The 24,256-nt window shown below is 41.1% G+C and overlaps 10 protein-coding genes across 10 annotated transcripts; 7 read left to right on the plus strand and 3 right to left on the minus strand.

Moving 5' to 3' along the window:
* The first annotated feature begins 208 nt into the window (after positions 1-208).
* LOC106299774 (F-box/LRR-repeat protein 2) lies at positions 209-2,135 on the plus strand. Its single transcript, XM_013735791.1, has one exon. It carries the CDS (start codon positions 268-270, stop codon positions 1,945-1,947), a length of 1,680 nt encoding a protein of 559 aa, XP_013591245.1. The 5' UTR covers positions 209-267; the 3' UTR covers positions 1,948-2,135.
* A 65-nt stretch (positions 2,136-2,200) lies between these two features.
* On the minus strand, positions 2,201-4,423 carry LOC106299776 (probable 37S ribosomal protein S28, mitochondrial). The gene is made up of 5 exons (XM_013735793.1): positions 3,490-4,423; positions 3,080-3,162; positions 2,864-2,975; positions 2,653-2,705; positions 2,201-2,554 (listed from the first exon to the last, which is right to left on the minus strand). Exons 1-5 carry the CDS (start codon positions 4,340-4,342, stop codon positions 2,411-2,413), a joined length of 1,245 nt encoding a protein of 414 aa, XP_013591247.1. The 5' UTR covers positions 4,343-4,423; the 3' UTR covers positions 2,201-2,410.
* A 440-nt stretch (positions 4,424-4,863) lies between these two features.
* LOC106299778 lies at positions 4,864-7,740 on the plus strand. The gene is made up of 5 exons (XM_013735796.1): positions 4,864-5,407; positions 6,669-6,731; positions 6,854-6,916; positions 7,010-7,078; positions 7,193-7,740. The coding sequence occupies exons 1-5, from the start codon at positions 5,138-5,140 to the stop codon at positions 7,307-7,309; spliced, it is 582 nt and encodes a 193-aa protein (XP_013591250.1). The 5' UTR covers positions 4,864-5,137; the 3' UTR covers positions 7,310-7,740.
* A 106-nt stretch (positions 7,741-7,846) lies between these two features.
* LOC106299775 (acetylornithine aminotransferase, chloroplastic/mitochondrial) lies at positions 7,847-9,603 on the plus strand. Its single transcript, XM_013735792.1, has 2 exons — positions 7,847-8,331; positions 8,480-9,603. The coding sequence occupies exons 1-2, from the start codon at positions 7,936-7,938 to the stop codon at positions 9,437-9,439; spliced, it is 1,356 nt and encodes a 451-aa protein (XP_013591246.1). The 5' UTR covers positions 7,847-7,935; the 3' UTR covers positions 9,440-9,603.
* On the minus strand, positions 9,574-11,888 carry LOC106299777 (3-isopropylmalate dehydrogenase, chloroplastic-like). Its single transcript, XM_013735794.1, has 10 exons — positions 11,582-11,888; positions 11,359-11,488; positions 11,146-11,257; positions 10,979-11,054; positions 10,706-10,881; positions 10,518-10,634; positions 10,322-10,429; positions 10,179-10,232; positions 9,921-10,073; positions 9,574-9,804 (listed from the first exon to the last, which is right to left on the minus strand). The coding sequence occupies exons 1-10, from the start codon at positions 11,799-11,801 to the stop codon at positions 9,730-9,732; spliced, it is 1,221 nt and encodes a 406-aa protein (XP_013591248.1). The 5' UTR covers positions 11,802-11,888; the 3' UTR covers positions 9,574-9,729.
* Positions 11,889-12,183: 295 nt separating this feature from the next.
* LOC106296580 (pentatricopeptide repeat-containing protein At1g80550, mitochondrial) lies at positions 12,184-13,986 on the plus strand. The gene is made up of 2 exons (XM_013732740.1): positions 12,184-13,667; positions 13,746-13,986. Exon 1 carries the CDS (start codon positions 12,220-12,222, stop codon positions 13,549-13,551), a length of 1,332 nt encoding a protein of 443 aa, XP_013588194.1. The 5' UTR covers positions 12,184-12,219; the 3' UTR covers positions 13,552-13,667; positions 13,746-13,986.
* Positions 13,987-14,253: 267 nt separating this feature from the next.
* On the plus strand, positions 14,254-17,187 carry LOC106299243. Its single transcript, XM_013735362.1, has 9 exons — positions 14,254-14,563; positions 14,660-14,799; positions 15,124-15,311; positions 15,418-15,708; positions 15,795-15,853; positions 15,936-15,972; positions 16,059-16,130; positions 16,216-16,537; positions 16,701-17,187. The coding sequence occupies exons 1-9, from the start codon at positions 14,416-14,418 to the stop codon at positions 17,055-17,057; spliced, it is 1,614 nt and encodes a 537-aa protein (XP_013590816.1). The 5' UTR covers positions 14,254-14,415; the 3' UTR covers positions 17,058-17,187.
* A 1,231-nt stretch (positions 17,188-18,418) lies between these two features.
* LOC106297008 (protein NUCLEAR FUSION DEFECTIVE 4) lies at positions 18,419-20,731 on the plus strand. The gene is made up of 2 exons (XM_013733281.1): positions 18,419-18,852; positions 19,097-20,731. Exons 1-2 carry the CDS (start codon positions 18,523-18,525, stop codon positions 20,444-20,446), a joined length of 1,680 nt encoding a protein of 559 aa, XP_013588735.1. The 5' UTR covers positions 18,419-18,522; the 3' UTR covers positions 20,447-20,731.
* Positions 20,732-21,559: 828 nt separating this feature from the next.
* LOC106298190 (F-box/kelch-repeat protein At1g24800-like) lies at positions 21,560-22,787 on the plus strand. Its single transcript, XM_013734266.1, has one exon. The coding sequence runs from the start codon at positions 21,633-21,635 to the stop codon at positions 22,785-22,787; it is 1,155 nt and encodes a 384-aa protein (XP_013589720.1). The 5' UTR covers positions 21,560-21,632.
* A 356-nt stretch (positions 22,788-23,143) lies between these two features.
* LOC106299245 lies at positions 23,144-23,941 on the minus strand. The gene has a single exon (XM_013735364.1). It carries the CDS (start codon positions 23,855-23,857, stop codon positions 23,324-23,326), a length of 534 nt encoding a protein of 177 aa, XP_013590818.1. The 5' UTR covers positions 23,858-23,941; the 3' UTR covers positions 23,144-23,323.
* Positions 23,942-24,256: the final 315 nt, after the last annotated feature.

A 24,256-nucleotide genomic window follows, 5' to 3' on the forward strand; every position in this document is an offset into this window, starting at 1 on the left:
CATTTTTTCATGTGAACTTTCTACGTCAACTTTCATTACCGACACAAGGTAGTGGGACCAGTCAACCACAAAAATGGACTACCAGCGGGCCTTCAAAGTGCACTATACAATTGTATTGGGCCATAAAAAGGCTCAAAGATTTAAAATTATTTCGTAATTTCTGAAAGGAAACGTGGGACCCAGTGATCATTTGAGCTTAGGAGATACTTTCTCCTTTGCTTTTTATCTTCTCCGATCAAAATCTGGAGAGGGAGTGGAGTGAGGAAAATGGATCTACCTGAAGAATGTTGGGAGCTGATCTTTCGATTCATCGACGAAGACGACGACCATCGATCCCTCGAATCTCTCTCCCTCGTATCCGCCTCATTCCTCTCCATCGCCAACCGCGTTCGCTCCACCTTCACCATCACCGATCGCACTCTCCCCTTTCTCAACCGCCACCTCCTTCGCTTCCACAACCTGAGGCGCGTCAGGTTCCACGACTTCCACGGAGATATAAACTCGATCCTCCTGCAGATTTCCCTTTCCGGTTTAGATTTGGAATCGCTCGATATCTCAGGAATGCAGTACTTTCCAGATTTGAAGAAGAAGATGAGCAGCAACATGAAGGAGTTTAGCTGCTCTGGAGTCTTGGAGCTCCGAGAAAACGACCTCGTTTCGATCGGAGTGTGCTTCCCGTCTCTCCAGAAGCTGGACATAAGCTACCCTGAATCTCTTCCTTGCCCCGTCTTTGATTCCGCGATCATCAGCCTCTCTTCCAATCTCAAGAACCTCTTGAAGATCGACGTCTCTGGTAACAACCTCATCACGGATAAGTCTTTGCTGTCTCTATCGGAGAACTGTGTCCTTTTAAGAGAAATCATCTTCCGTGATTGTGATTTCGTTTCGTCCCGCTGCATCGAGTTCGTTCTGCGTAATTCTCGTTACTTGGAGTCTCTTGCGATCAACGGAATCGGATGGAGGCCGAGGGAAAGTTTCTCCAAGGACGCCTTCTTGTTGTGCCGTTGTTTGTCTGAGCTTGATCTCTCCGATTCGTTTCTGTCTGATGAGTTGCTTCGTTTGATTGCTGACGCCGAGCTTCCTCTGAAGAAGATTGTTCTCTCCAATTGTCAGTGTCTAACGTTTGATGGGGTATTGTATCTGCTGACCAAGTATCAGACTTTAGCTCACTTGAATCTTGAAGGATCTAGTTTCCTCTCTGATGAGATGATTTTGGAACTGGTGGTGTTCCTTGGGAGTCTAACCTTTGTGAACTTCAGTTTTTGTGCCAAGTTAACTGGTGTGTCATTCTTCAACATCGTTGAAAGATGTGTTTCCCTCCAGTGCATGAGAATGGAAGGGACCAATTTTGGAGTGGAAGACGATTCCAAGGAACTGGGTGTCAAGTCAAGGATCAAGTCTTTGTACATATCTGGAAACCACAACTTGAGAGATGAGTGTCTCCTCAAGATATCACGCCATTGCCCTTTTGTACAAACTCTTGAAGTTGATCATTGTCCTGCCATCACTGGAGATGGGGTGCTTGAAGTCTTGAGGAATTGTGGCGAGCTAACATCTTTGGATATAAGCGGATGCACTGGCATAAGGAGTCTTGATGCGCTAGACTTTGAGCTTCCAAAGCTGGAGTCTTTAAGAGCATGTGGAACTTGGATCGACAACCAAGCCCTAGGTTTTATCAGCAAAAGATGTCCAAGGTTGTTGCGTCTTCATCTGAAAGGATGCTTGAACGTGACATCAAGAGGTGTGAAGGAAATTGTGCAGAGCTGCACACGTTTAAGAGAAATAAACCTTTCCAACTGTCAAGTTGATGATGGAATTTTCATTTGGATGGTTTGTGCTAATCCATCTCTTAGAAAAATTGTGCCGCCATGTTGTTTTTCTCCAACTAAAGACCTCCACAAATTCTTGCTACGCCATGGATGTGTGATCTGCCAAGAGATTCCATAGCAAACCCCTGCCAATAGAAGAATCTGCAAAATGGTCTAAATGAACATATATATCTCACTTTCCATGTTTAAGTTGTTGATTTTTATTCAAATGTTAAGCCATTATTCTCATGTTTATCGATGATGGAAGTAAAACATCACAACATTGCAAATCAAAGCCAGAAAAGTCGTAACAAAAAGTTAAGAACAGAGTCAAACGTAAAAAAATACATATAAAAGCAAGTTTGAAGTGGAAGACAATAAAGTTCCCACAATGTTATCAAATTTTAACTTTATTATCAAACTTCCCACAATGTTAGACTCTTTGCCTAAACAGCATGCAACATTAACTGTAGTAGAACAACTTTCCTCTGCCAAAATGATGGACAAGAGAGACCCACATTATCTCTTTTGACAAAATGAAAGAACAAAAAGAGTGTTTTACTGTGAGGTCACGATTCATTGTGTCACTTGCATCAAGAAGTTTAAAACTTGTAATCTGGGTTGTCACGAAGTCCGAGCTTTGACAGTGAAAGGCAGTAAGAATCCCAGTCCGTTCGTCTCATATACTTGAGCAGTTTCTTCCGTCTATGCACCATTGCTATCAGTCCCTTCTTCGAATGTTTGTCCTAGATTACGTTACATAGGATACGCGATTGATTACGTTACACTATAAAAACTGCCAGTAGAAGCTTCAGAAGAGAACAAAAGATGATTAAAAGCTTACCTTTTTATGTAGAACAGAGGACAGATGCTTGATCTTAGTAGTCAGTTGTGCCACTACAAAGAAGAAGAAAAAAATAGAGATTACTAAACAATAATGTGACACAGGAAATGACATCTGATCAACCGATTAGGTTAGCCTTGTGAATGTAAAATCGTCTCTGATAACTTAATGCAAACATTGATCGAAACTCATTTAGAAGGATTCAATATACCTTGAACACGTGCAGAACCACAATCAGATTCCGACATCTTGAACTCTTCTCTGACCTTTGCAAGCTCGATTTTCATCTTCTCCGCAGATGACATGTTATCCGGGTGGAAATACTGCGATTGTTTTTGCGCATGCATAACATAGTCAATGTCATAACATTCTGTAAAAAAAAAAAAAGCTTAAAGATTCAAGAACTAAGAAGAAAAGGAAGACTTACAGTTTGAACTAGCTCATCTTTCGGAGGCTCAAGCAAATACTTTGGGGTACCATTTAAAACGCTGAAAAAATCCAAGTTCTGAACTGCAAGCAAATTAACCTTCATTTTAAAATCACAATCAATGAGCAACAAACCAAAACCAAAACCAAGAACTAAGCAACGACATCAAGCCACAAGCTTCTTTTGTTGTCACATAGTAGTTCACAAGTAAGAGATGGACCAGTATAGCATCACTTTAGCTGTTATATTCACAGTAGTTCACCAAGTACGAGATAGAGAGGTTTTATCATAATCAACATAAGAATTCTCCAATCCTATTACTTGAAAGGAACTTAAATCTAAACATTCTAACAGCTAAAGTCTAAAACACTGTCACAGAGGGGGAAGTAAGAGAGAGTTTGTGAACGTACAGGCTTGTGATTTTCTAGCTTGTTGAATCTCAGACCTCAGATCATCGAAGGCAATCCCCTTCCTCGCTCCCTGCGCTGCTGCCTCTTCCACCTCTCTCAGCTTAACAAGCCTCTGGTTCAGCTCCTGCAACGAGAACCAACCTTCTTCTCTCTTCCCCTCTGGTCTGTACTGTCTTAGAATCTCCCCCAGTTCTTTAGTGTTGTAGCTCTTGATAAACTCCGACTTCATCTCCTCTGAATCATCTCCCATCTTCTTCCTTTCCTCTATCTCCTCCCCGAACACTGAAATGGGCAACCCCTCTCCCCCACCGAACACGTTTGAACGGACATTACCACTGTCTTTTGCCTTCATAATGCTCTGGAGGCTTGATAGGTTTGACCATCTGGTCTCTTGTGGCCTCATCTGCCTCAAGTTTTTCTTTAAGTTTTCAAAAGGCGAACCTTCGACCTTACCAGCCCCCAAATCTCCCGACTTTGATAGCACGTTCTGCTTGTACAGATCCTGCAAATCCCTCGCCGGAGGAGCTGCTGCTCTGCGTCGGAACTCGTTGAGATTCCTCCTGACATCCTGAAAATCTCCGCCGGAACCGGAAAAGGAGGGAGCTTTGGGATCGAATCCGGCTAATTGTCTCCTCCCGTCTTGAGCCTGATGCTGGGGTTGCTGTTTCAAGCTGCTTTTGATGCCACTGAAGTAGGAAGAGATTTTGAAATCCGACGGTGACTGAGAAGGTTGTTGTTCGCCAGATTCGTTCCCGTCTTGAGGAGATGCGGAGGAGGAGGAGGTTGAGAAGAGATGAATCAGGTATGGGTTAGAATGGAGCCTTTGTTTGCGTCTGGCGAGATGAAACGCCATTGAAACTGATCTCTGACGGCTCTGAAATGCTTTCCTTAGGGTTTTAAGTGTGTAGTGTAGTCGTTGATGATGGAGAGAGATGAAAAATGATGAACTCAGTCCGGTTATCTACAAACCGAAATTGGCCACGTGATTTTTTAAACCGGGTTAGGAGGAAACTTTCGGTAAAAGTAAATGTCAAATCTAACCCATCATCATAGCTACTGACTTTGGAAGATTTTTTATTAGCTAGGTCTGGTTTTTTTACTAGCTATGTCAGGTTTTTTTGTACATTAAATTAGATTACAATATCAACAGGATAACATGTTGTAGTACATGTTCTTTCAGATATAACATGTCATTCAGATTTAAATATAGTGAGACTGAAATGGTTTCATTGAAAAAAGGATTAGAGATGAATTTCAAGCCTCTAGTATATGAATGAATTATGAAGTACAGTAAATGATAAGATAATGTTTGTTTTATACTGTAATTTCTCTACCGTGCTGACAAAAAATGTAATGATAGAATCCAAGTGCTCTCTCTCATATCAGTCATTCATTCATTCATTCGATCCCTACTCCTACTACTACAGTTCAAACACACGAAGAATAAGAACCTTGCTACAAATGGTCTATGCCACGCATGTACTTAAAGCGGGTCCCACACTTATCAAGAAAAAGAGAAATATAAAAATATAGTTCTAAGTAGTATTATTATATAACAAAAAAATCCACCCATTAAATTTGCCACAGAGCTGCTTCCTTCCTACTTTTTCGCCACCATCTCTCTCCAAAGCTGTTGACGATTCCGACTATGTTGTCCGCCGAAAACTGGACTCGAGTGGCCATGTCTGACGATTCTCTGGTAGCCGACGCGCTGCTTCAGCTCCGCCACTCGAAACCCCCACCATCTCCTGTCAAGCTGAAATGGAGTGTGCGTCAACGGAGATCGAAAAAAGGTGACCAACCGCGAGCTAGCCCTACCAGCCCTTTAACCTGGAGCGGTGGTGGTGGTGCTACCACTGTGGACGGCCTTGAGGAGTCCAGCGTCGCCGTAAAACCCTCTGAGACCTTTGGATCTAAGGTTTGTCCGATCTTTTATTTGGTTTTCTCGATTTAAAAACTCCGTGGTGGTGGCCGTAGAGTCGTATGAACTGTTTCGTTTGCGTCTGTCACGAATATAATATAATCCCTCGTGAAGCGGCGTTTTAGTGGTTTTCTTTTCTGCGTTTTTTCTCTTCACGTAATTATTAAGAGTTTCCTTGTTGTTTGGGCTGGTCTATTACCAATTAGTCCCTTGGCTTTACGCACGACCAGACTTTTTAGTTGTTCACTTGTGTGTATTTTCGTCTTTTAGGATCCATTGGGCTTACTCTTTGATCATCATGTAGGTACACCGACTTTTTGTTGACCCAAATATCCCCACTGTGGACTCAAACTTTAGCTTCTTTCTTTCTTTTCCAAGAAACTAAACCCATCTTTCTCGTTAGATTTAGTTGTCTTCTTGGAAACACTTCTCGATTTGAGTTTAAAAACTGATAATATTCGGTGATCTCTGCTTTTTTGCAAACAAAGAGTCACGTTTCCTTACTTTTTTGATGAATCCCAGTCATCTCTCTTTCTGCTTTTGTGGAAGGACCAGAAAGCCCTCAAAGCATGGGAGGTGTTTGCGGTAAAAGTCACCGATGCAGACTTCAAGTGCTAACGAGTAGAATAAAAAAAATACATTCATTCCTTACCATTCTAATGAGTCCGAAACTACCTATTGGCATGAGTGGATTAGATGCGTGTGTGGTAGGGTTTAGTGGGGAGGGTTGTTATCAGATAGTAACCAAGTATGGACACACTGCCAGCGATCAAAGTTACAAGTGATTGTTGTTCTTGTGATTCGTCCGCCAAGTTTATATTGAAGACAGTACCATTTAGTTAAGCATGACGTGTGAACGTGACGACCATACGCGTCTCTCATTAGTCACGATCCACTCACGTGATACTATTTTAAAAAATAAATAATATCTTTTTTTTTTTTTTTTTTGAGGGTATTATAAGTTGTTGACCAAAAAAGATTCTGTATTCACTTTAGAAGTTTAAATGGTAACTAGAGTTGATTCGTTTATTTCCACCTTATGGTGCCTCTAATGTGTGTGGTCTTTGAATGGTAGGTGTGTGGTCTTGAATGGTAGGTGTGTGGTTTCTTTATATACTTATAAACAAAACTTAATTGTTTTTATGGTGTAATTTTGGTGTGATAGTTAATTGAATATTTGATTTTTGAGCTGCCTTTATCTGGTGTTGTCGTAAGTCGTAATCCATAATCCGAATTTTGGGTTTGGTTGGTTGTCCAGGTTTTTCAAACGAGTGCAATAACAATAACAACAACTCTGTTTAAGAGATCAAGGAAGAAAAAGGTAAAAACCGAAAAGCATGTCTCTCTATTTACTGGCACTACTGTACTAATGAATCTTATCTTTCTAATTCTAGATAGATATCATTACATATTGACTGATTTCTCTAATATTGTTGTGTACAGACTTTGGGTGAGCTTAAAGATGAGGAAGTCATGCTCCAGAAGGAAAGTAAAGCCCTGAAAAATGTACAAACCTTCTTTTGGCCCGCTTCTTATGTCTCTATGTATTAGGTGTGTGTGCTAATCTTAGAATTGGTTATTCTTTTTTTCTCGAATCAGGAATTAGCAAGTATGCGTGATTTGGTGGAACAGCAAAGAGCAAGAAACAATGCTCTTAAGAAGATGAAGGTGAGCCTATCTTTGTCTCTCTCTAGACAATCACCATTTTTTGTTTGTTTCCTTGCTCTCTAGACATTATCAACATGTAACTAATCAAGTTAGATCATATTCATATGTATACAGGCTGAATCACAATCTGGCTTGTCCTGCAAACGTGCCTTGGAACAAGGTTCCTTCTTCTTGCTCCCTGACCTAAACATGCCACTAGATACCGAAACAAGCCCTGAAGTTATTTCCTGAACGACGAGCCATAAGCAATAATATTATTCTTTTGTTTTTCCCATCACACCCAAATAACTTTACCACACCTTCCACAAACCTCTTTTTAACAGTTACAATATGAAGAAAGATAGATTGCCCCTGTATATCCTTCCTCATCCGTTGGCCATTTCCCGGGGCCGTAGTAGAAGATTAGGCCTCAAGGGGGGAGAGTGTTTCGAGTTTATGTATCTTGACATATCTTCTTCTTCTCTAGCCGTTAGTATGTTTTTTTGTTTGCTCTGCCAAGTGATTCTTATCTCTCACATCACATGATCTACATAGATATACACTTTTCTTATTATGTTTGTTAAGATATACTGCAATGTATCAATATGTAACTTCCAAAACGTTTTATTAACTTGTAATTTGATTAATGGATTATATTAAATGCTAAATGATGTTTCTCTCTACAGTCTCCAGGTTTGGAGTGTTAAATTACAACTATCAGTCCTAAATTGTAATTATGAAGAAGTATGGGGTTATTACCACTTGCTGGTTTTAAAGCTCAAAGCCCTAGAGTTAACTATAGTTCCAGGCTTCACTGTCTTTTAACGACTCTTTCTTTTCCTCCTCCGACCAAAAGCGAAAAGAAAAAAACACACGATATGGCGTCGCTTGGCCAAATCACCCTCCCGCGGGCGCCGTCGTTGGAGATTAGCCTCCTACGCCGTCGATTTGATCGACCCATCAGAACCCGAATCGGATTCAATGGCCGGATCGTGAGCGAGCAGGCGCAGGTTTCGGTGAAAGCGAGCGTGAGCCAGAAGGTGATTGAAGAGGAGGCGAGAGTCCTCGTGGGCACGTACGCGCGTGCTCCAGTGGTGCTCTCGAGTGGGAAAGGTTGTAAATTGATGGACGCGGAAGGGAAAGAGTATCTGGATTGTGCGTCTGGAATCGCTGTGAATGCTCTGGGCCATGGAGATCCTGATTGGCTCCAAGCTGTCACCGACCAAGCTGCTGTTCTTGCCCACGTCAGCAATGTCTATTACACCATTCCTCAGGTATAATCTCAGTGTCTGAAAATGATTTGGCCAAAGATTGGAACTTTAGCTGATTTGATCCTCTCTATGTGATTAAAGCCATGGCCTTTTTGATTATGGTTACTTTCAAGCTCATGTATTTCTGAAATGTATTAAAACTTGTCTGCAGATTGAATTAGCTAAACGACTTGTGGCAAGTTCATTCGCAGACCGTGTATTCTTCTGTAACTCTGGAACAGAAGCCAACGAAGCAGCCATCAAGTTTTCTAGAAAGTTCCAGAGATTCACCCATCCTCAAGACAAAGATGTCGCCACAGGCTTCATAGCCTTTACGAATAGTTTCCACGGTAGAACCTTAGGAGCTCTCGCCTTGACGAGCAAAGAACAGTACAGAACTCCTTTCGAACCCATCATGCCTGGCGTCACGTTCTTGGAGTACGGTAACGTTCAAGCCGCCACTGATCTTATCAGCTCGGGTAAAATAGCTGCAGTGTTTGTGGAGCCTATCCAAGGAGAAGGCGGGGTTTACTCTGCTACAAAAGAGTTTCTCCAGTCTCTTCGCTCAGCTTGTGATGCTTCAGGATCTCTTCTCGTCTTTGATGAGGTTCAGTGTGGTTTGGGGCGAACCGGTAACCTATGGGCGTATGAAGCATTCGGTGTAACGCCTGACATAATGACAGTTGCAAAGCCTTTAGCCGGTGGGTTACCAATTGGAGCGGTGCTTGTGACTGAAAAGGTTGCTGAGACCATCAAGTATGGAGATCATGGAAGCACGTTCGCAGGGAACCCTCTTGTGTGCAGTGCAGCCATCGCTGTTGTTGATAAAGTATCCAAACCCTCTTTCTTGGCCAGTGTCTCGGGCAAAGGTTTATACTTTAAGGAACTGTTGGTGAAGAAACTAGGAGGGAACTCGCACGTGAAGGAAGTGAGAGGAGAAGGGCTGATCATTGGAGTGGAGCTTGATGTGCCAGCGAGTCCACTGGTGGATGCTTGCCGTGATTCAGGTCTTCTGATCTTGACTGCAGGGAAAGGGAATGTCGTCAGGATTGTTCCACCGTTGATTATATCGGAAGAGGAGATCGAACGTGCCGTTGAGATTATGTTCCAAAATTTAACTGCCCTTGGTTGAAGGTTGAGCTTTGAGTACAAGAACAAACAAAATGTGTATCGACATTGATGTGTCTTTTTAAATATCTTTACTTTTCTTGATTAAGCTCAAGTGTTGTACTATTACCTGCTTGAAAAATCTACTCTTACACGGCATTAACTTCAAAGAAAAAGCTTTCAATGTGATCGAATACGTCCCGTTAATAAACATACTATCACAGACATTGTGGCTGATGAAACTGATACTTACTCTCTTTGCGTACAAACACTTATTGTTGGAAAAAAAATCTCTCTTCAAAGTTATACAAATGATTAAACAGAAGCATGAGCTTGGGAGTCCACTGACTTCAGAACCTCCTCTCCCATCTCCTTGCACCCCACCAGTTTCTGATTAAACACCATTCAAAAAGATGAACATAAGTATTGTTTACTATTTGCCTGCTCGCTTTTCAAACTATGATAGAACAGGAAACATTGTAATAAGAATGGTTCAAGAAAAGTACGGTTCCATTGGAGTAGATGTCTCGTGTTCTAAACCCTTTGTTCAGAGCACCCAACACCGCGTCTTCGATCCTCTTAGCTGCCTTTTCTTCTCCAAGCCCGTATTTCAGAAGCATTGCAGCGCTGAGAATGGTTGCCAACGGGTTTGCTTTATCCTGCAAAATTCAAAGAAAAGTTTGCTCTACATTCTTTTGGCACAGTAGTAGCTTTGATATTGGGGAAGAAAAGGTTTGTTTGTTTGAAGAATAGAGAGTTAGTACCTCTCCAGCAATATCAGGTGCAGAACCATGTATAGGTTCAAAGAGTCCAGGTCCCTGTTATATACATCACGATTTTTTTTTTGTTCAGACGTGGATCATATATACTGCTGCACACTCAAAGATGAGATTAATTCATATTATACCGAATCACTGAGACTAGCAGAGGGAAGCATGCCGATGCTTCCTGTAATCATTGAGGCTTCATCGGATAATATATCACCAAAAACATTGTTTGTGACAATTGTGTCAAACTGCATTTTAAGAAACGATCAAACCATTGTAAGGATTTACACAGTTCCCACATTAAGGCATTGAGTAGCTAAGCAAATATAAGTATACCTGTTTGGGGTCACGAACAAGCTGCATGGCAGCATTGTCGACATACATATGTGACAGCTCCACATCTGGATAGTCAGCGGCTAATGCTGTTACTCGTCTCCTCCATAAAATTGAGGACTAAATAAGAGAGAAAATTGCATTAGATGATGTGTTGTGTGTTAAGAAAATAGGAGAGGGAGGAAGCATACATCCAAGACATTAGCTTTGTCGACAGAACACAACTTGCCACGTCGCTTACGAGCAGTCTCGAAGGCAACACGAGCAATTCTATCAATCTCGTGAGCAGCATAGACCTCGGTATTAAACCCAACTTCCTCACCATTTTCATTAGTCTTAATGCCCCTTGGCTCTCCAAAGTATATACCTGTTCCCATTAGAGATCATAACACATTATAAAGATAGGGAAAGAGAAATACAAGGATTAAAGATTAGTCTCAATAAATCAAGTAATGGAAATAGACCTCCAGTAAGCTCCCTTACAACCAGTAGATCAACACCTTCAGCAACCTCTTTTTTCAAGGTCGAGGCATCAACTAACTGAAAGATATAAATTTAAGTTCCACACAGGTAACAAAACTACAGGCTACCAAGAACTCCTGATATTAAGAAGAAGAAGAAGAAGGGTAACCTGTGGAAGAACAGTAGCAGGTCTGAGATTAGCAAAGACTTTAAGAGCGGCCCGAAGTTGAAGTAAACCAGTCTCAGGCTTCAGATGTTTTTCATTCTTATCCCATTTGTACCTGAATTCACACCACCAACATTGTATTTTCCAATCAAGACATAAACAAAAAAAAAAAAAAGAGTAGAGCCAACGTTAGTGGGAGAATAGAGGAAAACATACCCTCCGATGGCTCCAAGAAGCACAGCATCTGAATCTTTAGCAGCGGAGATGGTGTCCTCAGGCAAAGGCACTCCAACCAAATCCAAAGCAGCTCCTCCTACAGGCATCTCCCTAAAGCTAAACTCCACTCCTGATTAACAACACAGACGCAATCAAGTGACCAAGTTTATCAAAATAAATCCTAAGCCCACGAATCTTATATCTAATCCCCAATGAGATAAACCTTCCAAGGATCCAGCTTGCTGAAGCACATTTTTAGCGATGGAGATAACCTCCGGACCGATGCCGTCTCCGGGAAGGAGAGTGATGTTGTATCGCTTTTTCCCAGCGGAATTAACAGCGCAGCATCTTACCCTAAAGGGTGCCGGCGATTGTTTGGTTAGAGCTCTTAACGTAGCCGTAAACTTGACCGGTCGGATATTCGCCTGCAGAGCCGCCGCCATTTCAGGTGATAAAACAAGGATTCCTCAGGGTCGTCGTTTCGGATATTTTGAAACTAGTCGGGGTCCAGACAGTGAGTGAGTGATATGAGACAGACACTCGAAGACTTTTAGTTAGGTCTTTGCAATTATCAGTCCTTGCTTTTGTATTTTTCATTCAAATCGATCCCACACTTCTTCATATTTGTGATGAAAGCCAATATTCCCAAAGAAGTGGGTCATATGTGGGCCTACAAACCAGCCCAATTTAGGAATGTGGGCCTGCAAACCAGCAGAAACTAAAAGTCCAATAGGTAATCGGGTCTGCGGACATACCCAATCGAATACGGGTAATCGGATCCCATCTGGAGAAACTGGTCAAAAAAATATCCCGGACAAACTAACCCTAATTTTGAACGCTGCATAGAGCGGCGGGAGAGAAATGCTCTTGTCGAGACATCTCCGGCGATTCGATCGACTTCGAATCGTTTCTTCACCCTCCGTTCGTCTTCTATCTGCAAAACCCGTTTCCGACGAGAAGCTCCGATGTCAGGTGGAAGAGTCCAGCTACGATCAGAGAACAGTATGCGAAGCGATCACATGCTACAGCAACGACTGGCAAAAGGCGTTGGAGTTTTTCAACTGGGTCGAGAAGGAATCCGGATTCGAACACACCACCGAGACGTTCAACCGCATGATCGATGTTCTCGGTAAGTACTTCGAGTTCGATGCTTCCTGGTCTTTGGTTAACCGGATGAAGGAGAACCCCGGTTCGATTCCCAATCACGTCACTTTCCGAATAATATTCAAGCGTTACGTCACGGCTCATCTTGTTCAGGAGGCTATAGATACTTACGATAGGTTAGATGATTTCAATTTGAGAGACGAGACGTCTTTTTGTAATCTCGTGGATGCGCTTTGCGAGCATAAGCATGTGGTTGAAGCAGAGGAGCTCTGTTTCGGGAAGAGTGTGGTTGGTGTGAGTAGTAACACTACTAAGATTCATAACTTGATTCTTCGCGGGTGGTCGAAGCTGGGATGGTGGGGGAAGTGCAAGGAGTATTGGGAGAAGATGGATAAGGAAGGTGTTGTGAAGGATCTGTTTTCGTATTCTATTTACATGGATATAATGTGTAAGAGTGGGAAGCCTTGGAAAGCTGTGAACTTGTACAAGGAGATGAAGAGGAAGAGGATCAAGCTCGATGTTGTTGCGTACAACACTGTTATTCGCGCCATTGGAGCATCGGAAGGCGTTGACTTTGGTGTTAGAGTGTTTAAGGAGATGAAGGAGAGAGGCTGTGAGCCTAACGTCGCGACGCATAACACGGTTATTAAGCTTTTGTGTGAAGAAGGGAGGGTGAAGGATGCGTATGGGATGCTTAACGAGATGCCTAAGAGAGGTTGTCAGCCGGATTCGATTACTTATATGTGTTTCTTTGCCCGTATGGAGAAACCGAGAGAGATCCTGAGTCTGTTTGGTAGGATGATAAGGAGTGGGGTTAGGCCGAGGATGGATACTTATGTGATGCTTATGAGGAAGTTTGAGAGATGGGGGTTTCTTCAGCCGGTTTTGCATGTGTGGAAGACGATGAAGGAGTCTGGGGATACTCCTGATTCGGCTGCTTATAACGCTATGATTGACGCTTTGATTCAGAAAGGGATGTTGGAAATGGCTAAGGAGTATGAAGATGAAATGGTTGAAAGAGGGCTGTCTCCGAGGAGAAGGCCTGAGTTGGTAGACACGTCACTAGAAGAAACGCTAGTTTGTAGATAATAGAAAAGTCCGTTGAAGAAACTATTGTTTGGTTATTTGTTCAAAACGGACAAACATGTCAATGAAGCGATCTTTGGTATCAAGAAGCTTCCTGCGGTTGAAGAAATCGCCCAAAGGTAATCACAGTTGACTACATTTGCATTTATTTGATCGAGGAATCTGGTTTCACTTGTGATCATTGATTCTCTTGGAAGCTTGAAAGAGGGGTGGATCAAGTGGGTGAGTGAAGAAACCGTGAGAGCATGAGTCTTAAGCAAGTAAACCTCTTGGTCGAGATTTAGTATAATGTAGTATATTCATTTTGAAGTGTAGTTGCCTTTGTTGTATTTGGTGAGGTGATTTTTTTTGGTAAGGATATGGAAACGATATGATTTTTATCTTCATGTAAACATAAAATCATGAAGTCAATCTTAATGCAGTTTTCCGTTTCAAAAACGATTGTGTAAAATAAACGATTTACTAATTACTGTATGTTGCATCATTTTCAAAATTTAATTGATTGTGTAATTAGTTTACAGGGGTACATTAATTCATCAGATTCTTTCCTATAGCAAACTAATGGATATCTGGGGAAGGCGAACCGCGTGAGATTTTTCATTTTGAGCGAATATTGTAGAGCACAGCCAATGAGACCTTAACGAGTAACAATTAATATAGGGAAAAAGAATAACAAGGATGGAGAAAATTATGGAAACATAAATTCCTAAATAAGGGAGATCATAAATAATAAGCTATTCGTTTCATCTTCTTTCTCCTCGATTTCCTGGAGACATTTAAAAGGTTCTTGATATATAGATACATAAACCCTTTTCTAGAGATTGAAACGTAACCAAACAATCCAAACAAAAAGAGGGAGAGAGGATAATGCTTTGTAGCCCAACGCCGACGTTTCATGATCGCCGGCGTCTTCTTCTTATAGGCGTTGCGATCCTGGTCTCTTCCTGTTTGGTTTCTTTCTCTCATGGAGTTTCTTCTTCTTGTCATCATCATCCCTCCTCAACCTCATTTCAAGGTTCTTCATCATATTCTCTCTTTTTATGTTTTGATGTTTTCTATTAAAAACTAAAAAAATCTGATAGAAGTTTTATATATTTAATTCATTTTGAAGGATTGATGAGGAGGCAAATTCTGGAAGGAGCAAATGGGACATTGGTGCTAGCGGCGGAGAGGACACGGCGGCCTGATCCTCTCAACAATTTCAATATATATACCGATGGTTGGAACGTTACCAATTCTCATTACATCGCCGTGAGTCCCCCACGTTATATTCAAACCAATGCATGTCTTTTTAGGAATTAGGAACATCCATTAGTTTTGTTCTATGCTCAACTTAGCTGCGTTAAGGCTATGCATTTAGGTTCTGTGTTAAATCATGTAATAAGGGATGGTATCTAGCCAAAAGTACAAAATAAAAAAAAATAGATAAAAAAATATGAGGCTGTAGCAAACTGCATGTTAAAATGTTATATGTTGGTTGGTATCTAAAGGTGCGTTTAGACCACTAGGCTAGTTTCAGGACAACTCAAAGAGTAATTGATATAACTAAAACGTGTGTGTAATGTTCTCTTTCAGTCTGTTGGATTTTCCGCTGTTCCGTTCATAGTAATAGCAATCGTGTGGTTCGTGTTTCTCGGACTCTTCCTCATCTGCTCATGCCTCTGTTGCTGTTGCTGCGGTTGCGGCCGCCGGCACTACGGCTACTCTCGCGTCTGCTACACTCTTTCTCTCATCTTCCTCCTCCTCTTCACCGTCGCCGCCGTGTAAACTTCCTCTTCCTTCACTTAATATATACATCTTCAAACCATTTAATTAATTATTTTTTTAGTTCTTGACTAAAAAATTCGAAACGATGTTTTTTGTCTTCAGGATTGGGTCTACGATGTTGTACACAGGGCAAAAAGAGTTCTACGGTAGCGTGGAGAAGACGTTTATGTATATTGTGAATCAAGCAACTAAAGTTTTGGGTAAGCTAACGAGCTTGTGGGACTCTATTCAATCTGCCAAAGACATTCAGCTCGATGGACACAACCTCTTTCCTCCTCAGTTTAGAGGTAACATTGATCATTTCAACAACATGATCAAGATGTCTAACATCACTTACCCTGACCGTGTCGCTAACCAGACAATCGGTTATCTCACCGGAGTACTAAACCCTGTGTAAGCATTAGTTACATAAATGACTTGCGTCACAAGTTATAAGTAGAACCTCTGTTTGATTATTGGACTTTATAATGTTTCTTCAGGAGATTAGTGTTAAACGTGATTGCTGGTGTTATGCTCGCAATCGCATTCCTTGGACTCTGTAAGTAGTAAAATTATTACGTTCTAACTTTCAATCTGTTTCTATGCATTTGCCTCCATAACATGTTTATGATTCTTTACAGTGTTTTCCTTCTGTGGACTAAGAGTTCTTGTCTACCTGTGAGTCATAGAATTCTCTATACAGTCGATATAATATATTCTATCATAACCAAATTAAATGGTTACAATTAATGTTTAATCCTCAGGTTAGTAATCTTGGGTTGGATTCTCGTCACAGCAACGATCCTCCTAAGCGCAGTCTTCCTCGTCTTCCACAAGTAATGACATTAATCATCATCACTTCATTTAACTCAAGTTTGATTTTGTTTTATTTGATTAAACTAAAGATGTTACCTAAAACAGTGTGGTTGCGGACACATGTACGGCTATGGACCAATGGGTGCATGATCCAGCGGCAGAGTCGGCCTTGAGCCAGCTTCTTCCATGTTTAGACGCTAAAACCATTGGAGACACATTGGATATAACCAAGACGATGACTTCTACGGCCGTTGACATGACCAATGCGTACACTGTCAATGTCAGTAACCATGAGTTCCCACCTAACGTCCCTTTCTACCATAACCAGTCTGGTCCGCTCGTTCCTTTGCTCTGTAACCCGCTCGATGAACATCGTAATCCACGTCCTTGTGCTCCTAACGAAATCCTCCTCGCTAATGCTTCTCAGGTACACAATACATATGATCAACCTTTTCTTTTAAAGCATAAATAAATGGTATACATGATGCTTATTATGTCATATGTATAGTAGAATTACAAGAGTAAAATAATTTTATTAGACCATAAACTGTACTTAAATATTGTTAATATGTATTTTCTTGGGTAAATAGATATACAAAGGCTTTGTGTGCCAAGTGAACGCAGAAGGGATCTGCATTACACAGGGAAGGTTAACTCAAGCTTCATACGACCAGATGATGGGTGCGATCAACGTGGCGTTCACGTTAGACCATTACAGCCCGTTCTTGGCTAGTATTGCTGATTGCTCCTTCGTTCGAGACACCTTCAGAGACATAACCACCAAGAACTGCCCTGGACTCACCATCACCAGCCAGTGGATCTACGCAGGACTCGCGTCACTCTCTGGTGCAGTCATGTTCTCGCTCATCTTTTGGATGATTTTCGTTAGAGAAAGACGTCACCGGTCTCACACCAAGAAGTCTATGGTCCAGATGAATAAGATTTAATCATCGCAGACAGGACCATTCATTGAATGAGTGAGAGGATCACTGTTATTTATGTTTTTTGTTGTTTTTGGTTGAAAACATTAATGATTTGTTACAAAAGAGAAACAGTTTAGAAACGAATTCGTGTAATCTCTTCTTATATACTCACTCAATATTAATCAGTTGTCCTTTTAGAATCCAGGAACATTTGTGTAATAAATCTACCAACATATGCTGAACCATCTATGGTCGAGAGATTGGTAGGTTTTGAATAAATCAAGCCATTTAATGACTTTGACACTGAGATGTCGTCGGCTAGCCACAGATTAAATGTACTAGTAACTACGAGTGACAAGCAACACCTAACATATGGTCCGACGAGTGTACACTAATACGTGTTTGATTTCTATATGTAAGTCAAGGATCAAGGCCGGTGCAGATCGACTTGTTTTTGTCATTTGAATTATCAAATTAATATCCTTTTCTCATCGTAATTGATCAGGTGAGATTTGTGCGTATCCTCTTTGATCTGTCTGTTTTTGACTCTATGCATTGCTTCTGTTAATTAAAGACAAGAAATGCAGCCGGGACAGAATAGCCTAGTGGTAACACTAGAGTGAACTGGATCCCAAGGCATCTGGGTTCGAGTCCTCTGGGATTCCGGAGACCGCCCGTGACAAAAAAAAAAAAAAAAAAAAAAAAAAAAAAAAAAAAAAAAGACAAGAAATGCTGTGTAAATCTTCATCCGGGGAAATACTTATATAACTAAGCATATAATATACATAATTAATTGAATGTTCTAAAAAGTACATAATTAATTAAAATATAAAAATTGAGATTAATAAAGTGATTGAGAGATGGGATCGTTAAGAACAAAGCCAAAGTCATGCCTCGATCAACGCTGGACGAATCATACTCAGATGATCTCACGTGTTGAGCACAAAACCTTCACATGACAACAAAATATTCCGTTTTGCTTTTATGTATTAGTATACTCAAATAAAATCAGACTAAGCAAAATATCCTACGTTTCCCGGAGTATATTCGTATAAATAAGTCTTGGAACAATTAATAAAAATAGGCAGTAAATTGTCGACCCACCTGCAGTTAATTACTAAAAAAAATATTTTAACAAGATTAGTTTGGAAAGTACTGTAGAAACCTCTCAAGAATAATGATATTTGTTTTTTTTCCACAACGGAATAATGACATTTGTTTTATTTTTCATTTGAATAATGACATTTGTTAAAAAAATAGAATATATACAACACATACTTATTTGTTAGTTAAATAATTTAATTGAGTCATTGCTGATGACCGAAGATAAGAATTAGTTAATTTATTTATATATATATAGAGAGAGAGAGAGCCTAGAATGAAGACACACACCAAACTCGGCTTTAAAGAGTTGTGCTGGTGCATGTTACTTTTTTTTAAAAGTGCATTAGTGCAAATCTAAGAAGAGACAGTGATCGGTCGGAGAGAGATGCCGACTCTAGTGGAGAAAACAGGAAGCCGACCACCGTGGGTGGGGTTAGCTGCAGCCGCTTGGGTTCAGATAGCTGCTGGAACCAGTTCGACGTTCCCGCTGTACTCCGCCGCTCTTAAATCGGTTCTGGGGTTTAACCAGCAACAGATCACGATCCTCGGAGTCGCTTGTGATCTGGGTGAAAACTTGGGACTGCTTCCAGGCTACGTGAGTAACAAGCTTCCTCCATGGGCGATGCTTCTCATCGGATCCACCTCTTGTTTCCTCGGTTACAGCGTTCTTTGGAGCTCCGTCAACCAAATCATCCATGGCTTGCCTTTCTGGCTGGTAACAAACAACCACACCCTTCTCTTTATTTTTTCATTTGAATCATATGCTATAAGGCCGGTCCTGAGATTTCGGGAGAATGTTACATCGAACTCAACATTTTTTGTTAGTCAAGTGTACTTTTTTTTAGTCAAAGGCCTATTAATGCCACTGTTTTTTTTTTAATTAACCTGGAGTATTTATTGTTTATTTGATCATTGAACTCACATGATTAGTATCTTTGGTTTGGTAATGTTGTTGACAGCTATTCATTGCTCTGTTTTTCGGCACCAATAGTAGCTCATGGTTCGGCACAGCATCTCTTGTGACCAATATGAGGAACTTTCCTATGAGCCGAGGCCCAGTTGCTGGACTCATCAAAGGCTATATTGGTCTCAGTGGTGCAGCTTTCACTGTGATATTCAGCGTCTTGCTTCACCACTCAGCTACCAATCTGCTCTTCTTTCTTATGGTTGGAGTTCCCCTTTTATGCTTATCTCTCATGTACTTCGTCCGCCCCTGTGTTCCTGCGACCGACAATGACCCTTCTGAGCCTGTATATTTCGCTTTTCTCCTCGGCTCTAGTATCCTTCTCGCTGCTTATCTTGTTATGACCACTGTGCTTAATGAGGTGTTTACACTGCCTAGCATCCTCAAATATGTTCTTCTGGCTGGCACGGTCTTGTTCTTGATGGCTCCTCTTGCTATCCCCATCAAGATGACGCTATTCCGTTCCAAGAGATCTCTTCCGGACAATCTAGCCAAAGAGGAAGGTGAGAAAGAACCGTTGCTGATACCTTCTACATCAGCTTCAAACATGGGCACTCTCTTCGAAGGAGAGGGAGATGGAGACGGTGCCTCGGAGATGGAGATACTTCTGGCTGAAGGAGAAGGTGCGGTTAAGAAGAAGAGGAAGCCAAGGAGAGGAGAGGACTTCAAGGTTCGCCAAGTCTTCGCCAAAGCAGATTTCTGGCTTCTTTGGTTTGCTTACTTCCTCGGCATGGGTTCAGGCATTACCGTCTCAAACAACTTGGCTCAGATCGGTTTTGCTTTTGGTATTAAAGGCACAACGATACTCCTCTGCCTCTTTAGCTTCTTCAACTTCTGTGGCCGTCTTGCTTCAGGTGCCATCTCTGAGCACTTTGTCAGGTCAAAGGCCCTTCCAAGAACGCTATGGATGGGAGCCGCGCAGCTGGTTATGATGTTCACGTTCCTCCTCTTCTCCATGGCCATCGACGGTACTATCTACGTAGCGACAGCTCTTGTAGGGATAGGCATGGGGTTTCAGTACTTGTCAATCTCCACCATCTCCGAGCTCTTTGGTCTTAAGAATTTTGGAATCAACTTCAACTTCATACTCTTGGGCAACCCGACCGGTGCGGCCATTTTCTCGGCACTTATGGCAGGACATATATACGACAGGGAAGCGACTAAGCAAGGGAGTTCTACCTGCATTGGTCCTGATTGCTACAGGGTAACGTTCTTGGTTCTAGCCGGTCTTTGTGGACTTGGCACTCTGCTCTCTGTTATTTTGACACTGAGAATTAGGCCGGTTTATCAAGCTCTCTATGCTTCTGGCTCTTTCCGGTTGCATCCGCAGTCAAATGGTCACTGATATTTCCATGGGAATTGCAAGAAAGACTGTTGAGAGCAAGAGATGATACAGTCATAGATATGCTATGTCTATTTTTCATCGTATAAAGTTCCTATTGTATCTTGCGGCATGTTTTTTTGAGGTGTGTATCCTAAAATTTGTAAAACTTTTGTTATTCAGCTGTGATGGGTGACTCAACCGGCCACAGAACCGGTTGGAATAACCTTTTTTTTGTAATTGGCTTCTTTTACCATTGTAATATTTGCTGTAATCTTGTTTGTATTTGTTTGATGTTTTGTATCATGATTCTTGATCGCCACAATTTTTGAAAAAAACAAGAGAGGTAATAAAGATCATGTTTTCTGAATCTTTTCCTTACTTGTCAAGAGTCAAGACAGGTTACTAAACAATTCCAAATCAAAAAAAGAATGTCATGCCAAGAACCGGATCAAACAATTTTGAGGAATCAAGAACTGAAAACTTAACACTCGGAAAACAGATCTTGTCATAACAAACATGCAGACTAAACACAAAGAAGGTAGAGGAATGTTGGTTACATGAACACAAAGCTAAGTCCTCTATTATATCAATGTCTACAAAAAAAAAAGCTAATACCCCGAACAAACAAAAAAATTGGGAAACAAGAAAGCCCAAAGTAAATAATACACATCAAATAACTTTGGTGTAAGAACCCTAAAAGTCATCATACATAATCTATCTGATTTCAAGTAGGTTTGAGATTCTGAAACATAGAATCCCACTTAATAAGAACCTCTGGTACATTTTCTAGCTTAGGATAAGGCGTTTCAATCGTTCATTTAACAACCACCTCTAGTATTATGTTCCACTGTTATCCAGGTTCATAGAATATTTGGGAAATAATAATAATCTAGTTTAAAAACAGCATCAGATATTCTGTAAAACAGTTTAAATTAGGAATTATTTAAATTTAAATTTATGACAATATGATTATTAAAAAAATATAAGAGATTTGGTCCGTGCGTAGCAAGCTACGGGAGTTTGTATAAATATAGGACACACAACACACACAACATAGAGAGAGAGGAAAACCCTAATATTTTTTTAAATTGCGGCCAAAATAATAAGCAAATTATAGTGATTTATATATATATATATATATAGATATAATAATAGACGACCAAGGTGAAAACAGATTTCGAGGAAAACCCTAATATTTCAAAAGAGGATGAGCGATCTTGGGGAGAAATTGGTTGGAGAGAAGATACTGACGAAGGTTCCGGCGGTTCGATCTACTTGCAAAACATGGGAGGCTATAACCAAAAGCTGGGTTATGGGTAAAGCAGCAGCAGCGCCGCATGAGTTTCTGGGGTTCATGATGATGAATGCGAAGGTCTACTCTCTGAGGTACAATATCGGCGAAGATTTGGTTGATGTAAAGGAGGTAGATTTGCTTAATCAGTTGGAGATATCCGAGGTATATCACTGCGATGGGTTGGTGTTATGCGTGGCTATGGACCACTCGAAGCTGGTGGTGTGGAACCCTTACCTGTATCAAACAAGGTGGATCGGGCCGAGGTTAGGAGAAAACTTCAACATAAGAGACATTTACTCCATCGGATACTCAGACAAGAAGCGTGACCACAAAATCCTGAGGTTTGTGGATGATTACAGTGCCCCCGGACCAACACACGTTTTCAGGAGCGAAATCTATGAAATTAGCTCTGATTCATGGAGAGTCCTCGAGGCCAAGCCCAAGCCCAAGTGGGAGATACAGATAGATGAGCATCAGCGAGGCGTGTCTGTCAAGGGAAACACCTACTTTTTTGCTCATGAGAGATATAATAATTGCGCAGATGTTAAAGATTTCTTGCTCTGTTTTGATTTTACCAAAGAGAGGTTTGGACCACGCCTCCCTCTTCCTTTTCACTCTTACAATGAAGACTGCGTGACCCTCTCAAACGTTAGAGATGAGCAGCTTGCGGTCCTGTTTGGTGATTTTGCATCAAGCTTTTTTGAGATTTGGATTACCCTCACGGTTGAGCCCGACTACTTGTCCTGGAACAAGTTTTTGCGAGTGGAAACGACTGCTTTAACGTTGTTTAGGCTTGATGCTTTTTTGGGTGGGAGCTTCTTTGTTGATGAGGAAAACAAAGTTGCTGTGGTGTTTGAACTAGACTCATATATATCCATCTCGGCTCCTCCTCCGAGTCAACACACGGCTTTTGTGTTTGGACAAGCCGGCTACATCCAATCTGTTAATCTCGGACAGGCTCTCAAACTCCAACACCTTTCCCCCTATTCCGGAAAGCACTGTCAAGCTCTTCTTCCCCCACTTGTTTGCTCTTCCTCTTTTCGTCCAACCTTAGTCCAAGTCAGTTGAGAATTGCAATTTCTCCGTTTCATGGTTTTGACGTTTCGTTCTCTTGGTCCCTTGTTTACTGCTACTTAGTTATTTTAATGTATTGACATATCATGGTTTGAGAGTTTCCTTCTCTTCCTCATTTTTCTAAGACAAAAACAACCAATTGGTCAGACAAGTTTTTATCTCTAATCTTCGTCAATACAAAATCCCAATCTTAAACCGTATGAAAAAATGTAACCGGTTGGAAGTACCACCCTTTGTAACAGCTTCTTTTACCATGTTGATTGTGTTTATTTATTGTTTGTGTCATATTGCTATTGATAAGTTTTGAGTGTCACATACGTAGACTAACTCCTCTGTTATTAAAAGGTAGAGAAATGTTTGGTAACATGAACACAGAACTAACTCCTCTGTTATTAAAATGTCTACAAAAGCTAACTACTCCGACCAAACATAGAAACACACACACACACACTTGGAAGACAAGAAAGTTGGAAACTCATTGAATAACATGGTGGAAGAACCCTTAAAACCACTATTTTTATCTGATTGTTTCAAGTTGGTTTCAGATTCTGGAACATTGAATCCCACTTTATAATAACCTCCTCCTCTTGTAATTTTTTCCCACAATAAACATCATCATCATTCGAACTGTAATGATCGAAACCCGTGTAACTGGAGAAGCTATCCAGCCTACATGGAGTCCCATTCGTCAGAAGAAGTCTCTCTTCCTTTCCGTTGCTCTTGTTCCTATTTGACCATCTTCCTTTCACAACTACGAGAGCCTGAGACGATTCCTCACGTCTCATCATGTCACGGACGTACTCGGACAAGCACTTCCCGGTCTTCCTAATCGCGATCAGCACTCTGGAAATAGAACGAGACGGTTTAGTATGTCTCCGAGCGAGCTTGAGGATCTCGAGGCGGTGTTTGGCGATGGAGATACCCATGCTCTGGAGAAACTCGTGGTTGAAGTAAGCAATGTCTTCGTACTCGAGCTCGTTGTGTGAGAAGGAGAGACCGTACTCGTATGTGAGCGAATCTTCCAGATTTGTTCTCGATAGCCATGAGAACCAATCCATTCTCATGCGATCGAAGATGATTGGTTTTTTGATCTGTGGTTAGAAGAAGGACAAGAAACTTTGGTGAGAGTTTGGAAGGTAAAGTCGTTAGTAAATATAGAGGAGAGTGTTGGGTTTAGGAGGCTTTTTGACTAGTTTTAAAAGTAACGGGGCCTAACTTGGTAAGGTGGGTGAACCATGGACTCAACTGTAGACCAAAGTGCAACAGAAATTCATGGCCATATAGTATTTTATAAATTATCTTCGTTATTTAAGCTAAACAAACATGGTTAGTTTTATTGACTTAACAAATAACTAGACTTTGATCCGCGCGCTCGGGTGTATTTTTCAAAATATGTTTCTATTTGTTTTTCATGTCAATAATATAAGGGCTAGGCAAAATACTCGAATCTGAAGAACCGAACC

Source organism: Brassica oleracea, chromosome C6 (genome assembly GCF_000695525.1).
Source record: "Brassica oleracea var. oleracea cultivar TO1000 chromosome C6, BOL, whole genome shotgun sequence".
Taxonomy (NCBI): domain Eukaryota; kingdom Viridiplantae; phylum Streptophyta; class Magnoliopsida; order Brassicales; family Brassicaceae; genus Brassica; species Brassica oleracea.

What these genes read in the sequence shown, in the direction of transcription:
- LOC106299774 (XM_013735791.1), top strand. Translation starts at nt 268, where the DNA reads ATGGATCTACCTGAAGAATGTTGGGAGCTGATCTTTCGATTCATCGAC.
- LOC106299776 (XM_013735793.1), bottom strand. Translation starts at nt 4,342, where the DNA reads ATGGCGTTTCATCTCGCCAGACGCAAACAAAGGCTCCATTCTAACCCA. An exon ending in AGCTAGAAAATCACAAGCCT is followed by an intron (nt 3,163 to 3,489) that starts GTACGTTCACAA and finishes ATTTGCTTGCAG; the next exon opens with TTCAGAACTTGGATTTTTTC. An exon ending in CCTCTGTTCTACATAAAAAG is followed by an intron (nt 2,555 to 2,652) that starts GTAAGCTTTTAA and finishes AACGTAATCTAG; the next exon opens with GACAAACATTCGAAGAAGGG.
- LOC106299778 (XM_013735796.1), top strand. Translation starts at nt 5,138, where the DNA reads ATGTTGTCCGCCGAAAACTGGACTCGAGTGGCCATGTCTGACGATTCT. An exon ending in CTGAGACCTTTGGATCTAAG is followed by an intron (nt 5,408 to 6,668) that starts GTTTGTCCGATC and finishes TTGGTTGTCCAG; the next exon opens with GTTTTTCAAACGAGTGCAAT. An exon ending in AAAGTAAAGCCCTGAAAAAT is followed by an intron (nt 6,917 to 7,009) that starts GTACAAACCTTC and finishes TTCTCGAATCAG; the next exon opens with GAATTAGCAAGTATGCGTGA.
- LOC106299775 (XM_013735792.1), top strand. Translation starts at nt 7,936, where the DNA reads ATGGCGTCGCTTGGCCAAATCACCCTCCCGCGGGCGCCGTCGTTGGAG. An exon ending in TCTATTACACCATTCCTCAG is followed by an intron (nt 8,332 to 8,479) that starts GTATAATCTCAG and finishes ACTTGTCTGCAG; the next exon opens with ATTGAATTAGCTAAACGACT.
- LOC106299777 (XM_013735794.1), bottom strand. Translation starts at nt 11,801, where the DNA reads ATGGCGGCGGCTCTGCAGGCGAATATCCGACCGGTCAAGTTTACGGCT. An exon ending in CTTCTTGGAGCCATCGGAGG is followed by an intron (nt 11,258 to 11,358) that starts GTATGTTTTCCT and finishes GTGTGAATTCAG; the next exon opens with GTACAAATGGGATAAGAATG. An exon ending in ACAAAGCTAATGTCTTGGAT is followed by an intron (nt 10,635 to 10,705) that starts GTATGCTTCCTC and finishes TCTCTTATTTAG; the next exon opens with TCCTCAATTTTATGGAGGAG.
- LOC106296580 (XM_013732740.1), top strand. Translation starts at nt 12,220, where the DNA reads ATGCTCTTGTCGAGACATCTCCGGCGATTCGATCGACTTCGAATCGTT.
- LOC106299243 (XM_013735362.1), top strand. Translation starts at nt 14,416, where the DNA reads ATGCTTTGTAGCCCAACGCCGACGTTTCATGATCGCCGGCGTCTTCTT. An exon ending in AATCGCATTCCTTGGACTCT is followed by an intron (nt 15,854 to 15,935) that starts GTAAGTAGTAAA and finishes GATTCTTTACAG; the next exon opens with TGTTTTCCTTCTGTGGACTA. An exon ending in TCCTCGCTAATGCTTCTCAG is followed by an intron (nt 16,538 to 16,700) that starts GTACACAATACA and finishes TTGGGTAAATAG; the next exon opens with ATATACAAAGGCTTTGTGTG.
- LOC106297008 (XM_013733281.1), top strand. Translation starts at nt 18,523, where the DNA reads ATGCCGACTCTAGTGGAGAAAACAGGAAGCCGACCACCGTGGGTGGGG. An exon ending in ATGGCTTGCCTTTCTGGCTG is followed by an intron (nt 18,853 to 19,096) that starts GTAACAAACAAC and finishes TGTTGTTGACAG; the next exon opens with CTATTCATTGCTCTGTTTTT.
- LOC106298190 (XM_013734266.1), top strand. Translation starts at nt 21,633, where the DNA reads ATGAGCGATCTTGGGGAGAAATTGGTTGGAGAGAAGATACTGACGAAG.
- LOC106299245 (XM_013735364.1), bottom strand. Translation starts at nt 23,857, where the DNA reads ATGAGAATGGATTGGTTCTCATGGCTATCGAGAACAAATCTGGAAGAT.